This window comes from Takifugu flavidus, chromosome 1, assembly GCF_003711565.1.
Source record: "Takifugu flavidus isolate HTHZ2018 chromosome 1, ASM371156v2, whole genome shotgun sequence".
Lineage (NCBI taxonomy): Eukaryota > Metazoa > Chordata > Actinopteri > Tetraodontiformes > Tetraodontidae > Takifugu > Takifugu flavidus.
Genome location: NC_079520.1, coordinates 21,683,273 through 21,704,301, shown reverse-complemented (window position 1 = coordinate 21,704,301; position 21,029 = coordinate 21,683,273). Strand labels below are relative to the sequence as shown.

The window sequence follows — 21,029 nt, the reverse complement described above, 5'->3', positions numbered from 1 at the left end:
TCTTGCAGACCTGTTTAGTAGCAGTCTGTGGCTCGCACATGTTTCTTATCTCGCTGATGTGTTTGACCAGTTAAATGCATTAAATGTGTCTCTGCAGGGAAGAGGGCACAACATTTTTGAACAATAGGACAAATTCAAAACTTTAAAAAAAAGATCTCCTTATGGGCAAGTCATGTTTCTAAAAACCGGTTGCTTTGTCAACTATAACTCCAGACTTTGAGACTCTTGTCAGGAGAACAAAACAAGCTCAGTTCTCCCACTAATTCTTCCAAACTCAGGTATATGATATTAGGGTTACAATTAAATGTGGAAATAAGTGCTGCTTAATTTTCTTCAAAGCACAATGTTTTTCAGTATTTACCTATTGATAAGCTAATCAGAAGAAAATTCATTTTGCGTACTTGAATCGTATTGAATTGTTTTATTCAATTTATGTTGAGTTTGGGATGTGTGTATATTTATGCATGTGTATATACACTGCTCAAAAAAAGTAGAGGAACACTTTGAAAACACATCAGAGCTAAATGGGGAGGAAAATTATCTTGAATATCTTCTATATCAAATCAAAATGATTCACTGTAGTTTGTGTGACCCCAACGTCCTTGTACGCATGCCTGACAACATCGAGGCATGCTCCTAATGAGATGACGAATGGTGTCCTGGAGGATCTCCTCCCAGATCTGGACCAGGGCATCACTGAGTTCCTGGACAGTCTGAGGCTCAACCTGTCTGCGCTGGATGGACCTAAACATAATGTCCCAGAGGTGTTCTATTGGGTTTAGGTCAGGTGAATGTGGGGGCCAGTCAATGGTATCAATTCCTTCATCCTCCAGGAACTGCCTGCATACTCTAGCCACATGAGGTCAGGCATTGTCGTGGACCAGGAGGAACCCAGGTCCCACTGCACCAGCGTAGGTTCTGACAATGGGTCCAAGGACTTCATCCTGATACCTAATAGCAGTCAGGGTGCCATTATCTAACCTGTAGTGGTCTGTGCATCCTTCCAGGTATATGCCTCCCCAGACCATCACTGACCCAACACCAAACCGGTCATGCTGAATGATGTTGCTGGCAGCATAATGTTCTCCACGGCATCTCCAGACCCTTTCACGTCTGTCGCATGTGCTCAGGTTGAACCTGCTCTCATTGGTGAGGAGCACAGGGTGCCAGTGGTGTAGTTGCCAATTCTGGTGGTCCATGGCAAATGCCAATCGAGCCCTACGGTGCTGGGCACTGAGCACAGGGCCCACTACAGGATGTCAGGCCCTCAGGCCACCCTCATGGAGTCTGTTTCTGATTGTTTGGTCAGGAACATTCACACCAGTGGCCTGCTGGAGGTCATTTTGTAGGGCTCTGGCAGTGCTCATCCTGTTCCTCCTTGCACAAAGGAGCAGATACCGATCCTGCTGAGGGTTTAAGGACCTTCTACGACCCTGTCGAGCTCTCCTGGAGTAACTACCTGTCTCCTGGAATCTCCTCCATGCTTTTGGGACTGTGTTGGGAGACACAGCAAACCTTCCTGCAATGGTACGTATTGATGAGCCATCCTGGAGGAGTTGGACTACTTGTGCAACCTCCATGCTATCAACAGAGATGTTGACCCAAGCCAAATGAATAACTACAGCAGTAGAAAGTCAGTCAGTAAAAAAATCAGCCAAAAGAGATGAGGAAGGGAAAAAAAGTATCAGTGGTATCAGTCAAGTGATCATGTTTCTGGACCCCGGCAGCCTCAGCCTATAGCAGCATAACTAAGATGTTACCCTAATGATTAGACGACCCCCTAAGTATGATAATTCGTCTGTCTATAATAGTAACTGGGACTACAGAATTAATGACAATACGCTTTTTCAAAGAGGTAGGTTTGAAGCCTAATTTTAAAAATAGAGATGCAGTCAGCCTCCCGTACCTGGACAGGGAGCTGGTTCCACAGCAGGGGGGCCTGGTAGCTAAATGCTCGCCCCCCCCATTCTACCCCGAGAGACTCTGGGGACCACAAGTAGACAAGCATTCTGAGAGCGGAGTGGTTTATTGGGATGGTAAGGCGTCACTAGCACCTCCAGGTAGGATGGAGCTAGGCCTCTGAGGACCTTGTCGGTCAGAAGAAGGATTTTGAAGAGAGCCAATGAAGAGACGCCAGTACAGGAGTAATGTGATCTCTTTTGTCAATACCTGTCAGAACTCTAGCTGCAGCATTTTGGATCACCTGGAGGTTTCTTAAAGAGTTGTTTGGACACCCTGATATTAAAGAATTACAATAGTTCAGCCTGGAAGTAACAAATGCATGGACTAACTTTTCAGCATCTTGCCATGTCAGCAGTTTCCTTATCCTTGTGATGTTCCTTGGGTGAAAAAAGGCACTTCTAGAGACTGTATTAATGTGTGAGTTGAAGGAGAGATTTTGATCAAAAGTTACTCCAGGATTTCTCACAGAGACACTAGATGTTAATGAGATACCATCCAGAGTGATCATGTGATCTAATCTTTCCCTGAGAGGTTCAGGACCAAACACCATGACCTCAGTTTTTCCAGAGTTAAGGAGGAGGAAGTTTAAAGACATCCAGGACTTTGTCTTTAAGACAGGTCTGAAACTTCACTAACTTCTCTGTCTCCTCTGGTTTCATGGATAAATATAGCTGAGTGTCATCAGCATAACAATGAAAATTTATCCCATGCTGCCGAATAATGTTTTCTAAGGGAAGCATGTACAGGGTGAAAAAGATTGGTCCAAGTACAGAACCTTGTGGAACTCCATGGCTAACCCTACTGTATGAAGAGGGAATGCTATGGACATGAGTAAACTGGTATCTATCTGGTAAATACGATCTAAACCAGGCTAGTGCTGTCCCTTTAATCCCAATCATATGTTCCAGTCTCTGTAACAGGATGCTGTGATCAACAGTATCAAAAGCAGCACTGAGGTCCAGCAGAACCAGCATAGAAACCAGTCCATGATCCAAAGCTATAAGAAGATCTTTAGTAACTTTATTAAGTGCTGTTTCTGTGCTGTGATGAGCCCTAAAGCCTGACTGAAATATCTCAAACAGGCTGTTTCTCTGCAGGTGGTGGAGTCACCACCACCTTCTCAAGAATTTTAGATATAAAAGGAAGGTTGGATATCGGCCTATAATTTGCTAGTATGTCCGAATCCAGTGATAGTTTTTTAAGCAACGGCTTAATCACTGCCACCTTGTAGGACCGGGGTACATAACCTGTCACTAAAGAAAAATTGATCTGGTCCAGGATAGATCTGCCTATCATTGGTAGAACATCCTTCAACAGGAGTGTTGGAATGGGATCTAAAAGACACGTGGTGGTCTTGGATTTATGAATAGGCCACAGTGCTGAAAAGAAACCTGGGGTTGTTCTTGTTTTCTTCAATTAAAGAAGAAAAATAAGCTGTTCTAGCCTTACGGAGGGCCTTTTTGTAAACTACTAGACACTGTCTAGTAGACAGTCTTTCCAGGCTACACGATAGCTATCTATTTTACAAGAATACCACTTCCTTTCTGAAGATTTTGACATCATTATTCTTCACACTTTCTGCTTGAGGGTCCTAATCTGTGAATTATACCAGGGAACACACCTCCTCTGATTTACTATTTTCTTTTTCAGGGGGCAACAGAATCAAGCGTGATTCTCAGTGAGGTTGCTGCACCTTCAGCACTCAACCTCTGCTGGGCTAAGATTATATTGATTGATCCCTGGAGAAGCACACAGTGGTCCTGGGATCAGCACAGGGATCACTTCCTTCAACTTAGCTACAGCATTATCTGAAAGACATCTGCTATAGTAAGACTGTGTACTGAGCATAGAAAAATCCTTAATCATAAATGTAAAAGTGATCAAGGAATGGGAATGGACTGACAGGTGGGGGTTCTGAGGGAACACTGACACATGTTCTACCTCAACACCATAAGTCAGAACTAGATCTAGGGCAGGGGTGGGCAAACATTTTGATTCGTGGGCCACAATGGGTTCTAACATTTGACAGAGGGGCCGGACCAGGAGCAGATGGATGGATGGAGTGCTTTGGTAACCTCACCTCATTGGAGAAAAAATACACATCTTGGGATATGGAGAAAACATGTGCTTTAATTTCAAATGAAAATGAAGAGAAGCATTACAACAAAATATCTGACTTTGGAATGAGTCTTAAAACACTTAAAATCAAATGAATAAAATGTGCCTTTTTAAAAAAAATTAATAACCATTTCTATTTTAAAGTACTGAAAGTTCTGTTATCCTTCGGGATATCACCATCACTCTCCTCCTGACTGTCTTTTTTCTAGTGGGAAAACACCAGAATTGCAGTGAAAATTTAACATTAACAAGGTTTATTCATTTAATTTTTCAAGTTTGGCGGGCCGGATTAAAACGTTTAACGGGCCGCGTGTGGCCCCCGGGCCTTAGTTTGCCCATGCCTGATCTAGGGTGTGGTTGAAGCTATGAGTTGGTTGGTTTATCTGCTGGAGGAAACCAACTAACTCAAGTAATGAAATGAAGCCATTTCTAAAGCTGTCATTTATAACGTCTATATGCATATTAAAGTCATTAACAACAAAGCAGAAACCGATTAACAACCCCCTCTGCCACTTAACTGACCAGATCAATATCCCAGAAGTTTGACTGATGGTTGCTATACTCTGATTAAAACGTATTCCTCTAATATTTTTGAGCAGTGTATATACACACACGTATGTATGTATGTATGTATGTATGTATGTATGTATGTATGTATGTATGTATGTATGTATGGTGGCAAAAGGGGAGTGCATGGGATTCGATTAATCAATGGAACACTGTACATGTGTAAAAATTGCACTCAAGAACCCCTGAGAGAAATGGTGGGAAAGATTGAAAAATACAAAATCCCCGTGCAGATTATGGGTAATCACACATACTGTTATGCGCAAGAAGGTCAGACACAACTAGGATCGCTACATGCTGACACTTGCAGGATCATCTATACACCCTGCAAGGTAACAAAAGCTCCAGATTGGAAACAAAGTGTGACGCTGATTTACCGACCATCCTGTCTAAGGCGAACCAACTACAATTATACAGTCTGTATTGAAGAATGTGTCCAAGATCGTCATTGTGATTCCTATATGTTAAACAAGACTACACAATTGTGCCCAAGTAGCTATAATTGCACTTGCACTTATTCACAAGGCGCACCAGGACAGAATTGCACAACGATCAACAACGGTTGGTGGCTTTGTGGACACGACACGTATGCTCACCTACCAGCAAACTGGTCAGGAGTGTGCGTTCCAGTCCACCTCAATGATCACACAGTCATAATTTATGCTGCTAATGCTAGAACCATTCCACAGTCGCAGGAGAGATTTAAATCTAGATTTAAAACCACCTGACTCAGTGTGGGGAACAGATGCACCGCAACAGTTTAAACACTGGACAGAGGGAGGAAAGGTTGCTATCAGTCTGTTCTGAAATAAAAACTAAAATGGATGATATGTGTGTGAGTACGTGTATGTGTGTGCATATGTGTGCGCCTGTCAGGGACCAGATAAGAACCCAAATGCGACACACGAGTTTGGCTGAACACCGCTTTATTGTCGGACACAGACAACAGACAGGATTCTCCGGGGAGCGAGCAGAACAGAATAGTCGGGGACAGGCAAGGTCGAGATCGGGCAGAAGGCAGACAGAGTTTACAGGGGAGCAGGCTAAACAGAATGGTCAGGAACAGGCAAGGTCGGAACCGGGCAGACAGGCAAACAGGAATACGCTGGAAAGTCATCGGGAACGAATAACGATCTGGCAGAGAGCAGGTGTGTCTCCGGGGTTTAAGATGAGCGCTCATTAGAGTCCTGATGTACAACAGGTGTGCAGGGCGAAGCGGCTCATGGGCATGATTGCCCGCAGCTGTGACATGCGCCCCCCTTCCCTCCCTCCTCTGACCGCTTTATGACCTGGAGAGTAATCAATAATTTTTGAGAGAAGGTGTAATCTTATCTCTAACACTGCATAATAAAGCCTTGCTCTTCAAATTGGTCCAGCTCAATCTTCATGTACATGTAGTTTCAAATTGTTCAATTATTGTTGAGAAGCAGAATCTCAGTATTCCTACCTGCACCATGAAATGTTTTCAGTCATTTATTTGTTTATACAAATCAGTAAAGAGACATGTTTAAAAATTGGAATTTCCTGAACTAATAGATCAATCATTAATAAAACAGAATAGGGGATGAATTAGTGACAGATGATCATAGAGTGGTACCCTAACACCCTTCATTCGGATAGATATCTGAATGGTATCATTTATCTGATGATATTATTATTCTTTCACTTTCACATTCTTTGTTGTGGCCTGAAGTTAATCACACACATCAGAATATAACATTAATTTAATCTACAAACTCAAAACATGTCAAAAGCTCATTTTCCCCATTTCTAATACATTTTCAGTGTAAAACTATATCAATATATCTCAGTTTTCAAATATTTCTGGATTATTATATCAATAGTTACTGCCATTTGCCATAATTTCAGCATCAAGGCGTTAAAAGCATAAAGTAAAATGAGTAAAATCATATAATACTGTTCACCAGGATTTTAAAAGTTTCTTAATGAAGACATTTCAGACACAGATGTAGGAAAAATTCTGCAAATCAGAGGTGGGACAGCAGGCATGTAGATTAAGGTGATTACAAGCTACTGAACAATTCATTTCTCTTTCTCCAGTCCATCGGAGGGGCTTTCTTCACTGCTCGTTTCTGTTGAGCTCGTTCTTTAGCCTGAGCCACGGACATGCCAATTCCTAGGCCCTCAGCTTCTCCATCTGACTTTTGGACTTCCTTAAAACACATGCAAAGACACACATACCATTTTCCAAAGAGTGTTGTGGAGGAATATTCTTAAAGATCAAACAACTGAGCACTGTAATTACTGACTCCTTTCACAATAAAACACATATGCTAGTGTGCAAACTAGCATATGTGGGTTGATTAAATTTGGCATTTGATTCACATTGCGAGCAGACCTGTTTTTTTTTTTTTTGCAGCAGAAAGTGTGGAGCATCATGATGAATGTTATGATGTACAAAGCAAAACAAGAGCAAGACAAACTGTGGATTATAATAATGTTTCTCACCTCAGAAGTAATTTTTATTTTCAGATTACTGTAAATTCCGGACTATAAGCCGCTACTTTTTTCCTACACTTTAAACCAGGGGTCACCAACACAGTGCCCGTGGGCACCAAGTTGCCCGCAATGACCACATGAGTCGCCCGCAAGCCTGTTCTAAAAATAGCAAAACTCGCAAGTGAGGTGCGTCTAAGAATTATTATTTTTTAAATCACACCTGCATTTACATAGATTTTAAAATGACAATGTCTTAAAAATAAATAAAAATATAAATAAAGTGAAGGTGAACTCTGACCTAGTTCAAAGGTCAGTATTGTGCGCATGAAATAACCTTTGCGCTTGTGGAGAATAAACTAGCGGGCAGTGAAGATGGTGAGTGGACTGCAATTTTCTACCCCAAAAACATGGCAAAAAGAAGACAGTAAATTTATCATTTTCAAAGTGAATGGGAGGAAGAGTAATTATTTACTACTGTGAAAGGAAGGTGTGTATGATGCATTTGTGGGGCGACTGTGATGACGGCAAAGCAGCACAATGTGGAGCGACGCTTCATTACGCGTCATGAAAGCTACAATGCTAACTACCCACCAGGAAGCATTCTACAGTCAGAGAAGGCCCAGGAGCTAAAAAGTGTGTTTATAAAATGTAACAGATTTTGAGCAGAATTGCAGTAGATTTGTTCAGTTAAGATGTATTCAATATGAAAGTTTTTTTTTTTAAAATGTTGCATAACTTTTTAAAACATGGTTCAACATAGTTTATGAATTGTTAAAATGGTTTAGTTTCTTATGGTTGAAAGGGTCTGGTGAAAACTCGACATTTTTTTTCTGATCAAATGTAGAAGTGATCATCTGAACAATTGCTGAGATTAATAATAATAAAGTGTTGAATATTGATCTTTTCCCACTCTAAGTTATTGATACACACACACACACACACACACAATTTGTTATTTTAGAGGAGTGTGTCAAGCGGTAGCCCTTCACACGACTCAGTACCCATGACGTAGCTCTTGGTTTCAAAAAGGTTGATGACCCCTGCTTTAAACACTGCGGCTTATTCTATGGTGCGGCTTATTCATGTTTTTTCTTCGTGGCGCCGTAGTATACCAATAAAATTGATGAGAGGTCCAGACAGAGGTCCAATGAAATTGTATGATCAGTCAAGCGCACTATCACAACTATTGTGAATCAGTCATTTTTACTAACCCTCATCAACATGGAAAATACTAGAAGAAAAGCATATGATGCGGCTTTTGAGTTAAAAGCGATCACTCTGGCGGTTCAAGAAGGAAATCGAGCTGCTGCACGTAATCTTGGTATAAATTACGGTAATCAATGGTGAGAAGGTGGAGACGCCAGCCTGAAGAAGTGATCGAAAGCAAAAAGACGACAAAAGCTTTTAGACGTAAACATAGCAGGTGGCCCGAGCTTGAAAACTTTCTGGAAGACTGGGTCAACACACAGAGAGTGGACGACCGCGGTGTTTCCGCTGTACAAATCAGACGGAAGGCAAAAGCAATCGCCACCGCGATAAAAAAAGGAGATTTTAGAGGTGGGCCATGGGGGAGTTTTAGATTGCTCATTGTTTAAGTAAAAAAACATAAACAACGTAATTTGTGTGTAGCTGATACAAACGTATATTTCAAGATAGCTGCATTACAGACACCGTTAGAAAAAAAGCATTTACCGGTACAATATATATGCGGATTAAATTAAAAGAAAAGTTAAAAAATCCTGACGTAATAAAAATTTGGATTTAAGGTCTCTGTATAAACATACAAGTGAAAAGAGTGTCTGTTGTTTCTTACCTGTCTGTCACTCGTCAGTGACTCGTTTCTTACGGTAATAAAAACATATACCGGTACTGAATGTTTTTGATCTAATTTTTCATATTATCGTATATTTCCAGACTATAAGCCGCTACTTTTTTCTACACTTTAAACACTGCGGCTTATTCTATAGTGCGGCTTATTTATGTTTGTTTTCGTGGCGCACTATCATAACTATTGTGAATCAGTCATTTTTACTAACCCTGAAGAGAATTGTCTTTATCTTGTTACTATGTGTTCTACCATATGTTCCTATCTTCTTGTAGAAGTACTTTAGAAGTTAGGCATGGTAGAATCATTAGCAAGTGTATTAAAGATCAGAGACATTCCTTTGACAGGACTGTTATTTAGACCATTGTGATCTCAGGAGGAATTCAGGCTGGAGGTGTAAAACACCTATCGTAAAACGGGACAGCATTGTGGTGTTGATAAGCTTATTTGCATGAAGAATGTGAACTTTGATCTGGCCATCTGGGAAGACGACGGAGAACATGTATGATCATGTAAACATATTTTACTTTACATTTTATTCTATTTTTTTGGTGATTTTATATGCATGTGTGCTAAATAAATAATTCAAACTCAAATGCAGCAATCATGAGACTTAGTAACACAGTGGTTATAGACTTTTTTTTTTTGCATCCCTAGGTATGTGTTCATAATAGTATGGCCCTTGGAGGACTTTATAAAAATTGAAATGGCCCTCGATATGAAAAAGGTTCCCCACCCCTGGTATAAACATTCAAGTGAAAAGAGTGTCTGTTGTTTCTTACCTGTCTGTTTGTCACTCGTCAGTGACTCATTTCTTATGGTAATAAAAACATATACCGGTACTTAATGTTTTCGATCTAATTTTTAATATTACTACGTGGGATGCCTGCGGCTTAAAATCCGGTGCTGCTTGTATAAGTACAAAATTGATTTTTTTTTCTAAAATTAGATTATGCGGCTTTTAATCAGTTGCGCTCTGTAGTCCAGAATTTACGGTAATCTTTTTTTGTATATCACTAGGAACAATGTAAAAAAAATCTGTTGAGTTAGTTTTTTATTCTGATTAAAACTAATTTTGGCATGCTGATTCCAAATTACAGTCTGAGAGTTTTGAATTCCGTACCCAAAAATTTGTTCAAAACAGCTGTCAGACCAAACTCAACAAAAATTGTGTTCTCCAGTGTAATGAAAACAAAAACACCATCTTTTAGCATATTTTAACATCTCATCTGAACAGATGTATATGCATTTATGGCCTGAGTCATTAACCTGCCACCTATTGAATCATGAACTGTCCTGTTCTTTCAATATAGTGAACAAGTCTGTAAAATCTGTACCTCTGGCGGAGTGGAGGTGGTAGCTGCTGTCTCAGAAGAAGCACTGGATACTGCTGAGCTCAAAGATACTTTAGCCATCCTCTCTGCTGTGATCTTTTACCCACAATGGACAAACAACAAAAAACGGTATAAGTATGACAATAATCAGAATCAAAACAAAGTAATAGGATTTTATCATTTTGTCCAGCAGGCAGCAATATAATGTCATAACAGCATGTGCTGCATGAAATCACACTCCTGTTTTAAAGAGTGTGTGTCAGCAATAATGTAATACTGGCAGGAGTACACTGTGGTGCAACCTGTGACTCATATCATATATCTTCTATATGGATATCACTGGCGGTCCATCATAAGACTGTTTCCCCTCCCAGTATAAACATAATAATGATATCAAAATTAGATCACGTATATTTATATAAAACTCCCATACCAACAATGAAATAATGCAAACTTCATTTTGTCTAGAAGTGCATCAATATGTAATGTTATTAATATTTCTACAATTACCTGATAGAACATATCGTCAGACAACAAATGCAGGGTTTTATCTTATGTAGCCGCTGCTGAATGAATGATTGGTGCATCATGGAAGGAAGCCAACAGGTAATGTTGGTTCATTAGCATAATCACCCCAAACACATCCTCAGAGTCAAAGCCCCTTCAAACTCAAGCTTTAACTCTGTGACAAAGGTGAAACAGACAGATGGGGCTCCTGTTGCATAGTGAAGGGTCAGACACAAGGTCCCAATTTTATTTTAAAAGCAAAGAAGATGCCAAGCTAACTGGCAATGTACATGGAAAAAATCTGCAGGGAGAAACACCAAATACACACTGCAGACAATCAGACAGCTCTGATATGTGTCTGTGTTTAATGTAGTCCTGTCAGCGAGCAAATGGAGAGACAGAACATTTTATACAACACTGTGTTGGGGTTCTGGGTTGTGTCTGGCTTTGTCCTGCAGGGGGTGGTGTGGAGCACAATTGGCAGCAGCAGGCAGTGCAGGCAGGTGCACCTGTAGGCAATTTACATCTTGCTGCCTATTTAAGGAGGTTGTGCCTGCCTGTCACTGCCAGGGTGTCTGTTTGTCTTCCTTGTCGTGTGCTGGGTGTTTGTTTGGGTTCACTTTTCATGTGTTGGTGAGTTTTGGCTTCCCTTGTCGTGTGTTGGTGTTCTGCGGTGCTGGAGGGCCGCTCCTGTTCCCGAGTTCCCTGTTTCCTGGAGGGCCGCTTCTGTTCAAGAGTTTCCTCTGGCCCTGGAGGGCCGCTTCTGTTCCCGAGTTTCCTGTGGCCCTGCAGGGCTGCTTCTGTTCCCTGGTGCTAGGCAGTCCTGGAGGGCTGCCCTCGTGTTGCCCCCCCCCCATAAATAAAACCTGTTGACCATTTTACCGCTGTGTCCTGGCCTGCGTTTGGGTTCTATTCAACCCTCATTCGTAACACTGTCCAGAAGAGTGTGTGTGTGTGTGTGTGTGTGTGTGTGTGTGTGTGTGTGTGTGTGTGTGTGTGTGTGTGTGTGTGTGTGTGTGTGTGTGTGTGTGTACCTCCTCTGATCTCTCTGGCACAGGCAGAGGTCCTAAAGGGGAAACAAGACAATATTACTACATCTGAATGAGAAATAAATTATGCAACTCCTTCTAAGTTTCACGTAAGTGTATAATTTGGGGTAAAATTGTGTGTGGTACCAGTCAGGTGCTCTTCAGATGGCTCGATGTTGCATCTCTTAAAATATTCTTCAGTTTCCAAATCAACCACCAGCAGTTTGGTTTGGTCTCCACCTGTTTTAATGGCTGTCACCACCTCTGGGTGCTGCATACCAGCCACTGAGATGCCATTCACCTGAAGAGAGCATATATTCACACACAGACACAGGTACAACTTCAAATATTTCAGTGTTTTGTGTCAGAGAAGGAGTTTTTAACAGGAGATAGTACAGCAAATAACTGAGTTTAGTCTCGTGATGAATACAAAAAGATAAGACAAGAGTAGAATCCTTGTGGGAGAATTACTGTCATGAATTTGTCAACAACTCCAACACTAACAGTTAACTTTGGACAGCTGGTACAGAAAGTTACATTCAAACTGGACTAAATTCAAGACATTTTTTTGACTTCCACAATGTCTTATTTGCAACTTCTGGTTGTATAGGGAGATATGATAATATATCTGTAGCAGAGCCTCTCTCATCAGCAAAAGGGTGAAATGCAGGAATACATCCTGGATGGATAGCCAGTCTATTTCAGGGCACCAATCACTCACACACATAAACCCAAGATCTATACTTTTTGGTCTAGTGTGAGATGTGAGTGTTAAGTAAATATTAATATACCATCTATTTAGCTCTACTCTGAAGATATGCATGTATAGATCCAGATGTAGAGCTCAGTCTAAACATCTACACAGTAACAGTTATGCAGCTACACACGTTCTCCACCTGATGACTTAATGGTAGGATTTAAGTTTCTGACAACTGATGTAATTGGATTACAACTGTTGCACATGTAAACACAATTGCATACACTCAGAATACCTATCACTGATTAGAGGAAAGAATATCTTGGTGATTCAGGTTTTATTCGCCTGCTATCTAAGATATTAGCTAGTAAACTGCAATTTATAAAAAAGTTGTGCAACAGCTGCAACTGAGTAAGCAAGTAAAAATAAATGAGGCATATTACACATTATGTATTACCGAGAAAAATCTGAAATGAAAACAAATTAAAAAAACAAAACAAAGAGATGAATATAAAACTAACAGAAGACTATACAGGGCTTGACTGTGCAGCAGTGAGGGGATGTATTAACCTGGATAATCTTGTCCTGTGGTTTAAGTCCAGCCTTCTGTGCTGGAGAGTCCTCATCAACAGTCCTGATGAACTGGCCTTGCTCAGACTTCTTGCTGTGCAGATTGAAGCCATAGGTATTATCTACTTTCTTAATGTGGCAAAGACGAGGGCGCAGATTGTCTCTTTCCTGCTGAAGACACAGATCAGTCAAATCAATCATCATTGAGTACAGGCAAAGATGGAGATTTACTGTATAGTAATTCAAATTCAGACTTATTTTCATTTGGAAAAATGTTACCACTTTGGGTTTTTGCACTTCAGATACTATTTACAACCAGTCAGGGGCAGAACAAATGCAAGTACAGTATTAACAATGACTTAGGTACAATTTCAATTTTCATGTCTTCACACAGCTGCAGGATAAATAACGTCCGCATTTTGTAATCAAAAAGTAATTAACTTCACAGACTGGTCAGTAAGATTTGATTTTTATAAATGCAGAGTGCAAGATGGTTCAGATGGTTTCAGTTTAGAGGATTCGGTTTTATAGATGTATTTCAAAATCTAAAAGGCTAGAAAACTATTTCAAATATCGTGTGATAGGAAATAAATAATCGGAAATTACATTAAAGAAATCATTTATCTTATTTAATATATGTTCAGCTCTCACGTTGGCTATTGGAGAACAATGTAGTATTCACACATGGAGGTAACACTAATTTATTGCCTACTGTTCCCTGATGTAGAGTACATTGAGAATTTTTTTTATATAGTGGTGGAATTGGCCTTCCCTATCACATTCTTACTGCTAGGACAAAAACTGATTTTTTTAAAAAAAATACAATAATCCTAACCTATGGTATACTGTACCATATACTTTACAATACACTATGACAGTGTAATGTACATACTGCTGACACCAATCCGATACAATCTGATTTAGTTAACAAAGTTACAAATTGTTCAAAATGTATTTGAAGGCTGATGATTAGCAACTGAAGAAGGCAGAGAGCTACAGTACTCCTCAAGTACAGGAAGTGGTTTCTTCAGTGAAGCCAGCAGCTAATTTTTCATATACTTGGAGAGAAACCTATTGTGTGTATGTGTGTGAGAGCATACCCTTAAAAATACAATTCTTACAGAAAACAAACAAAAAAACAAGCACAGGTCCACTTCTTTATGTGCATAATCTGTTAACTCTTAGTGAATTTAACATCAAGTAAAATCAGAAAATAGCATGGTGCCACACAATGTTGAACATGCAAACAAGAAGTAAGAACCTTTTATCAAAGAAGTCTAATTACAGATCAAGAGCACAGGATTGAGGGGACAGAGCTGATGAAATGACACGAACTTTGCACTGTTGACAGAATTTAATTACCGTATTTTCCGGACTATAAGTCGCACTTTTTTTCATAGTTTCTCAGGGGGTGCGACTAGTACTCCGGAGCGACTTAAATACATTATTACAGAATTTCACGTTTGTTATTTTCACACTGACAACCACAAGAGGGCGCTCTAGGCGTGTGTACCTGAGGAACGAGTTCCTTGAGTGACGCAGAAGAAGAAGTGGTGCTTCGTCTATGGAGTTAGACTTGATTGTATGGTAAACTTGCTCGGATGTTCTTTATGCTATAGTTATCTGAATAACTGTTAATATGTTACGTTAACAAAGCAGACACGTACTCAGTTCGTTGTGGGTCATGTAGCTGAATTTGTTACGTTAGCATACCGTAACCCTATTGCTAATCCATGCCAATTGCCTTTCAAAATGAAATGTATGTTCTTGGTCTCGGATTTTATCAAATAAATTTCCCCCCCAAAATGCGACCTATAGTCCAGTGCGACTTATATTTTCTTCTTTTATTATGCATTTTTTGGCTAGTGCGACTTAAACTCCGGAGCGACATATAGTCCAGAAAATACAGTAACTGTTTTTACATAAAAACTTACTCAAATCATGGGAAAATCAGATGACAATGTAGAAGAAGAACCAGTTTCACTGATGGGTTTCACTGAACTGACAAGTCAAACCAGATATGCAAGTAAAGGTTCTGCGCTAAAGGTTCTGGAACTATTGCCTAGAAGCTGAATTAGCGACATTAATATGTCACCTTTTTTTCTGACATGACAAGCTTTTTTCACTTCCAGACAGGAAATATATTTACCTACAACACTCAGACTATGGCAAGGTTATATGTGGATCAACCATTTAAGATAATGCAGCAAGCAGCTCTGAACAGAGGACATTTTAAAAAGTCACACTTGTGAATTGAAATAAACATTTTAGTCACACCAGTGATCCCTGACCAAATCCTCATTTATGCATCATATTTACAGCAAAGAAAGTCTGATTAATGTTAAATCTGGATAAGTTGCATTGAGTCTCTTACTCGGATCATTGAGTTAACATCCTACATAAAAATTGACCATAAAATCTTTTAATATTTTGAAACATTCATTCAGTTGCTCATCTTAACTGACGTTTTAGTAGGGCTGACTTTACAAAATGAAGGGTGATTTTAACATTCATTGTACTGTATATTCAGACCCCTGGTGAGAAACGTTTTAAAGCCTTATTGATTCTCTAGATTTGTTTAGTGTTACAGGTTTTACATATGAGAAAAAGCACATATGCCGTCCTATGATTTACAACACATTGTCATCTGAAATATGTTACATGTATTTATGATCCTCTGTGGACTATTTTCATTTTCTTAGTCTTGTGCCTGGAGATTTTATGCCGCCACCTCTTTTCTACTGCTTCGTCTCAGTGTGGTGGGATTTACTACCGTCTTTGTAGCTGCACAGAGACACTGGACTCTGTAGTGTCACTGATGCAAAAAAGGCACTTAAGTATCTTCTGAACCCTGGTAATTAGACACTACTCATTCTCAGAAATTTCTGTAGAAAGGCTGAGAGAAAATGGGACAAGGACAAACTTCAAGGAATCCTAAATGACACAGCTGTAGTTTAAGCTTATGACACTAATTTTTTTATCTAACTTGGTAACCAGCCAGAGGTCCAAGGTTCTTTTTAAAGTGCTTTTCTATGTTGACACAGGTTTTTATGTTGTTTTTGCTGTAGACCTGACTGTGACCTTTGATACTGTAAACCATGCAATCCTTTTTATTTAGACTTATCTAGTGTGCTGGCACTGAGGGTAAAGGGCTCTGTTGTTAGAAGTACATTTATCATCTTGACTGTCAAAAAGAAAAGATTATTTGGAATTTATTGATTTTGTTTTTATTGATCTAATCATAATGCCTGGATCAGCTGCTGAGACCCCAATTTTATTCTGACAGCATACTTTACTAGCTTACTGTCCCTTACTTTAATTACTTGATTTTAAAGTTTTACTTGGACTGGCACCTCCTTATTATCAGATCTTCTATGTGTCCTGTAAATTGACTGATTCTTAATTTAAACTTAATTTAAACTTTAAGAACACATTTCAGAAACTGTGTGGTTGCTATTTTGTCTACATGTCAATTGCTGGTCTTTGTCCTGACACAAAAACAGGACTTTTTTTTTAGATGTGGTTGTGGTAGATAATATTACTATCACATTGAATATGTGCAGAACATAATTAATTGAGGTGTCACAATCATGAGGGCTTCTGCAATAAAACTAAAAATAACATGACAATTTTGAAGTGATGCTACATTCTGCTCTCTGAAGACTGCAAGCAAATATAAATCAAATAAAAGAATGCTGTATTCTCTGAACAATGAAATAATTTGTGTGTGCATATCCTCTGCACTTTTTAAAAGTTAGAATAGCAAGTGTGTAGTTAAAGTGTATAGTCTATAAAATCCCTGTCACTTGTTGAACATATTGTGTCTACATCATTAAAGGAAAAGTTGATCTGTTAACATTCCCAAAAGCTCACATTCATTATATTGCAGTGTAAATCATTAAGAATATGTATCTGCACTCTCTAAAAAAATAATTATTTGATAAGATAAACGTTAGTATGCTGACCTCCGTGCTGGACCTGACGCTCGTGTTTCTCGAATTTTCTGATGAGGTGTCTCCGTCCTCTCGCGGGGTCAACTCCCTCGAAGCGCCGTTGCTCTTTGCGTCCCCGCGCTCCGAGACGTTGTCCCTGTTGGGCAGAACAATGCCCTCCGTTACGAATTCTTTCTGGCACTTCAGATTATGTTTATTCAACAACTCTGCCGTATCTGCATCCACTACGATTAGCTCTAAAACTGCGCTGGTGGATCGTATCCTGGCTACCACTTGCTGGTGGTTCTCGTCCTCCACGTTCTCTCCGTTTACGAACATCAAGCGGTCACCAGCGAGCAGCCCAGACGCGGAGGCGGGCGTATCGGGCTCGACGAGACGTATAAACTGGCCGCTCTTGCCTTTCTCTGTGTGTAGATGGAACCCATAACTATCGGCTACCTTCTCCAGCACACACAGTCTTGGTCGAAGATTTGACATATCCGTATTTGAACCTACAATAACTTTTACAAGGAGGGTGTATTTACGCACGGAGAAAACAACACCTGCAGCGCAGAGAGTTCTGCACTTCCGCTGAACTTTCCACTGCTGATGTACTCTCGTAGATCCTCCCCTCTAACCGCCCAGTTTCAACCTTCTGGTTAAGCGCAGTTAACACTGGATATTCTGGAGAGCTGGTAATCGAGCGCTCCATTCTACTGAATCTCTCGAACCACACTATCCACGATAAAGCGATCTGAAGATCCAATCCGCAATCTATACGATTATTGCCTATGGGAGGGTACCACTGAGGACAGATTGGTACATATGAATATAGATTAACGCTACTGATAAATATTGACCACAGTAACAAATATCTAATGTGGGTAATATTTTTTTTAAATCCATTAATCAAGCTTCACACAAACCACAGCTAATGGGTAATAATAATAATAATAATAATAATAATAATATAATAATAATAATAATAATGATAATAATAATGATAATAATAATATGAGAGGGAAGACTATGTTATAACACTAATTTCTAATTGCAGAGAAGATATGATCAATGATATGATCATTTATGTTTTTAGAAATGATTAAAATTTCATTACTTAAAGGCAGAATGTTGTTCTCCTCATACAAACTGCTGGTGAACAAATCATATAATGAACTAATAAAAAAAGAGTTGGACAAATAAATCACGATATTTGTCATCTTGTTAATCCAAACTGTAGGCCTATTTATTTTGCAATCATTACAAATCTGTTCAAGCCAGATGATTTGCAAAGCAATTTCATTCATAAATAAAGTCATATGGGCATCCTCTGATTGTGGACTGTCACATTTTTGTATAAGCGTTTGATAAATAATTAAATGTATTCTGTCCTGGATAACACGTCAGGTGTATTGTAGACAGATAGCGATCATAGACTTGATTCCAGGTTGAGAGTTTACTGAAATCTTCTGAGACCTTACATTTCTTTGTTTGTCTTGTTGTAAAACTGCAACACAATAAATACAGAGAATGTTACAATTAAATCAAATTAAATATATGCAACAGCACTGGTTACACTTTCTTTGTTCCCCTCTTTCCAGGTTACATATCAGGTAAGTAACAGCATGAACACAGTAAACGGCAATAATAGTTTTCACATAAACACCATAAACAACGTGAATAAGGCTTAGCAAGCAGTTAAATCTGCCGTACTACTAGCTACTGTAGCCCGCTATCATTAGCATTAGCATGAACCCGCGAGCATTGTTTACCAAACAAATCAAATCAAATCAAATCAATCTTTATTTATATAGCGTCTTATACAATCAAAATTGTTTCAAGGCGCTTTCCAGAATCCCAGGGCCTAACCCCAGACAAGCAACAGTGGCAAGGAAAAACTCCCCTTTAACAGGAAGAAACCTTGAGCAGGACCAGGCTCATGTAGGGGGACCCTCCTGCTGATGGCCGGCTGGGTAAAGAGAAAGCAGAAGGGGGAGGACAGGTAGAGGATAGAATAGGTAGGGTAGGAGAGGAGAGGAGAGGGGTAGAGGAGAGGAGAGGGGTAGAGGAGAGGGGTAGAGGAGAGGAGAAGAGAAGTAGAGTGAAGGAGAGGTAGAGGAGAGGAGAGGAGAAGGAGGAGGAGGAGGAGGGGAAAGAGGAGAGGAAGGGAGAGGAGAGCAGAGGAGATGAGAGGGAGAGGAGAGGCACAGAGCACAGAAACACACACAAAAAGACGATATACAATCACTTCAGCGGGGCCGAAGGTCATCATGCAGCTCCGAAGGCGGCGATACCTGTAAATAAATAGAGAGGGGAGGGGGGGGAGAAGCAGAAAAACTACACAAGAATCAGCATAATCATCTGCTTGATGAGGAGGAGGAAAGGAGAGGAAAGGAGAGGAGAGGAGAGAAAACCATGACCCAGTGGGGTGACAGAGGCCTGTCAGGTGATCATGTTTCCGGACCCCGGCAGCCTTGGCCTATAACAGCATAACTAAGATGTGACCTAACGATTAGACGACCCCCTACAGAAAACAGAAACAGAAAACATATAAACCAATTGTTCTTAACTTAAATGCGCCTTTAACAGCCTTAAACCTAACTTAAACGAGTTCACGGTCAGCTGTACTTACTGATGGATCTACTCCAAGGTTCAGACAACAACACTGCGGTGGAGCACAGCCCGCATGTGCCCGCATGTGACACGTACTGTAGGTGGCTTCTCAAAAACAAACTCGTGGTAGGTGTAATGCCCTAAGACGCCAGTCAGTGTTTGTGTTATGTTTAGCACCCCCGCTAAACATAACACAAACACTGACAGGAGTCAGAACAAAATGAATGCTAAAAAGCGCAAGGATATTGTGTAAATGTGCTCTTTTATGTTGTCTTATTTACTAGGCTTTATTAGCCTTGCTAATTTCCCTAATGGACACCCCCTAAAGGGATCAATAAAGTACTCTGATTCTGATTCCTTTAGCAAAATAAAAGAAATAAAGTCATTGAAAAATTCCTCTGACCCAGAAGACACTTAAAACTTAGTGCATTTGTTCTCTCTCCATAAGTGAAACACGTCTGCCCGTGCACCATGTCTGGGTTGATCTTCTGTTCAAAATCACAGGTAAAGTTAATATGAAATGTTGAGACCAGTGGAACTATTTAAACAGATTGCAGAGTTTTTAGAATAAAAGAACAGCAAACATCTTGCAATAAAAAATCATGAACATGCATTTAGCTAAAAATAATGCTGCACTCTAAAAATTATAAATACTACAAAACACACTGCACTGCACTCAGGACTATAAAGAATGAAAAACACTTTATTTTTTTTAAATAAATCAGCTTGACCCCTGGGAACTGCACAAAGATTAATGGGAAAACCATCACCTGACAGGGCTCAGGAGAAATTCAGGTTTGGCCATTAATGTTACCAACATTGATTACAGAGGCTGCATGTCTTTCAAATGTGAAAGACAGCTGTTGAAAACCCATAGGAAAAAATATACAAAAGGTCTCATTAGATGCTAGTTCCTTCTTTTTGTAAGGTGACAGTCACAATTTGACCGTGCCACCCTCTTACAAAAATCACATACAGTGGCACAATGGACACCATGGAAATCTTTTTTAATCATTGACCCAGCTTAATCTTGATCCACAATTGGTTCTGGAAATACTGAGGCTGTTGGCATCTTTGTCAGTATTCATTCCAATCAGAAGACTTTTGGAAATCTCCTGTACTGTCTTAAGTTTAAGTAGAGACACAAAAGACATTTTAATACCTCCTGACCCATAAAAACATGATGAGAATACATTCCACTAGAAAACACCATTGGAAAGCATCTAGGCCAGGGTGGCCCTGGCTACTGTGGGTGCAGCCAGGGCCACCAAAATTTGCACTGCGCCTTGGAGGCCAACCCACAAGGTAGGAGGAAACAGTATAGCACAAGGCTGGCCGAAGGGCGGGAGCCCTTCGCATGCTGCTTCTCCTTACCAAATGCTCAGGTTATAAGAAACTTTCCAAAGAGGGCAGCAG

The 21,029-nt window shown here is 40.0% G+C and overlaps 2 protein-coding genes across 4 annotated transcripts in view; one reads left to right on the top strand and one right to left on the bottom strand.

The window, feature by feature from the left end:
- reep3b (receptor accessory protein 3b) overlaps positions 1-21,029 on the top strand; it is a 269,693-nt gene that overhangs the window by 155,574 nt on the left and 93,090 nt on the right. The gene's annotated exons all lie outside the window — the stretch shown is intronic.
- On the bottom strand, positions 5,557-17,602 carry LOC130539006 (Na(+)/H(+) exchange regulatory cofactor NHE-RF1-like). Of its 3 annotated transcripts, none has more exons than XM_057057085.1 (6): positions 17,034-17,602; positions 13,069-13,239; positions 11,949-12,102; positions 11,813-11,839; positions 10,270-10,364; positions 5,557-6,821 (listed from the first exon to the last, which is right to left on the bottom strand). In XM_057057085.1, exons 1-6 carry the CDS (start codon positions 17,496-17,498, stop codon positions 6,672-6,674), a joined length of 1,062 nt encoding a protein of 353 aa, XP_056913065.1. In that variant the 5' UTR covers positions 17,499-17,602; the 3' UTR covers positions 5,557-6,671. The 3 variants fall into 3 exon arrangements, with proteins under 3 accessions (XP_056913065.1, XP_056913053.1, XP_056913059.1); XM_057057073.1 differs by having other exon boundaries at positions 10,270-10,362; positions 11,808-11,839; positions 17,034-17,601; XM_057057079.1 differs by having other exon boundaries at positions 10,270-10,362; positions 11,808-11,839; positions 13,069-13,236; positions 17,034-17,600.

Bases quoted from the DNA above. Each gene is read 5' to 3' on its own strand.
- LOC130539006 (XM_057057073.1), bottom strand. From the start codon at position 17,498: ATGTCAAATCTTCGACCAAGACTGTGTGTGCTGGAGAAGGTAGCCGAT. The intron at 11,840-11,948 runs GTACCACACACA...TTTCCCCTTTAG, and splicing joins ATCTGAAGAGCACCTGACTG to GACCTCTGCCTGTGCCAGAG. The intron at 6,822-10,269 runs GTACAGATTTTA...ATGTGTTTTAAG, and splicing joins CCACCTCCACTCCGCCAGAG to GAAGTCCAAAAGTCAGATGG.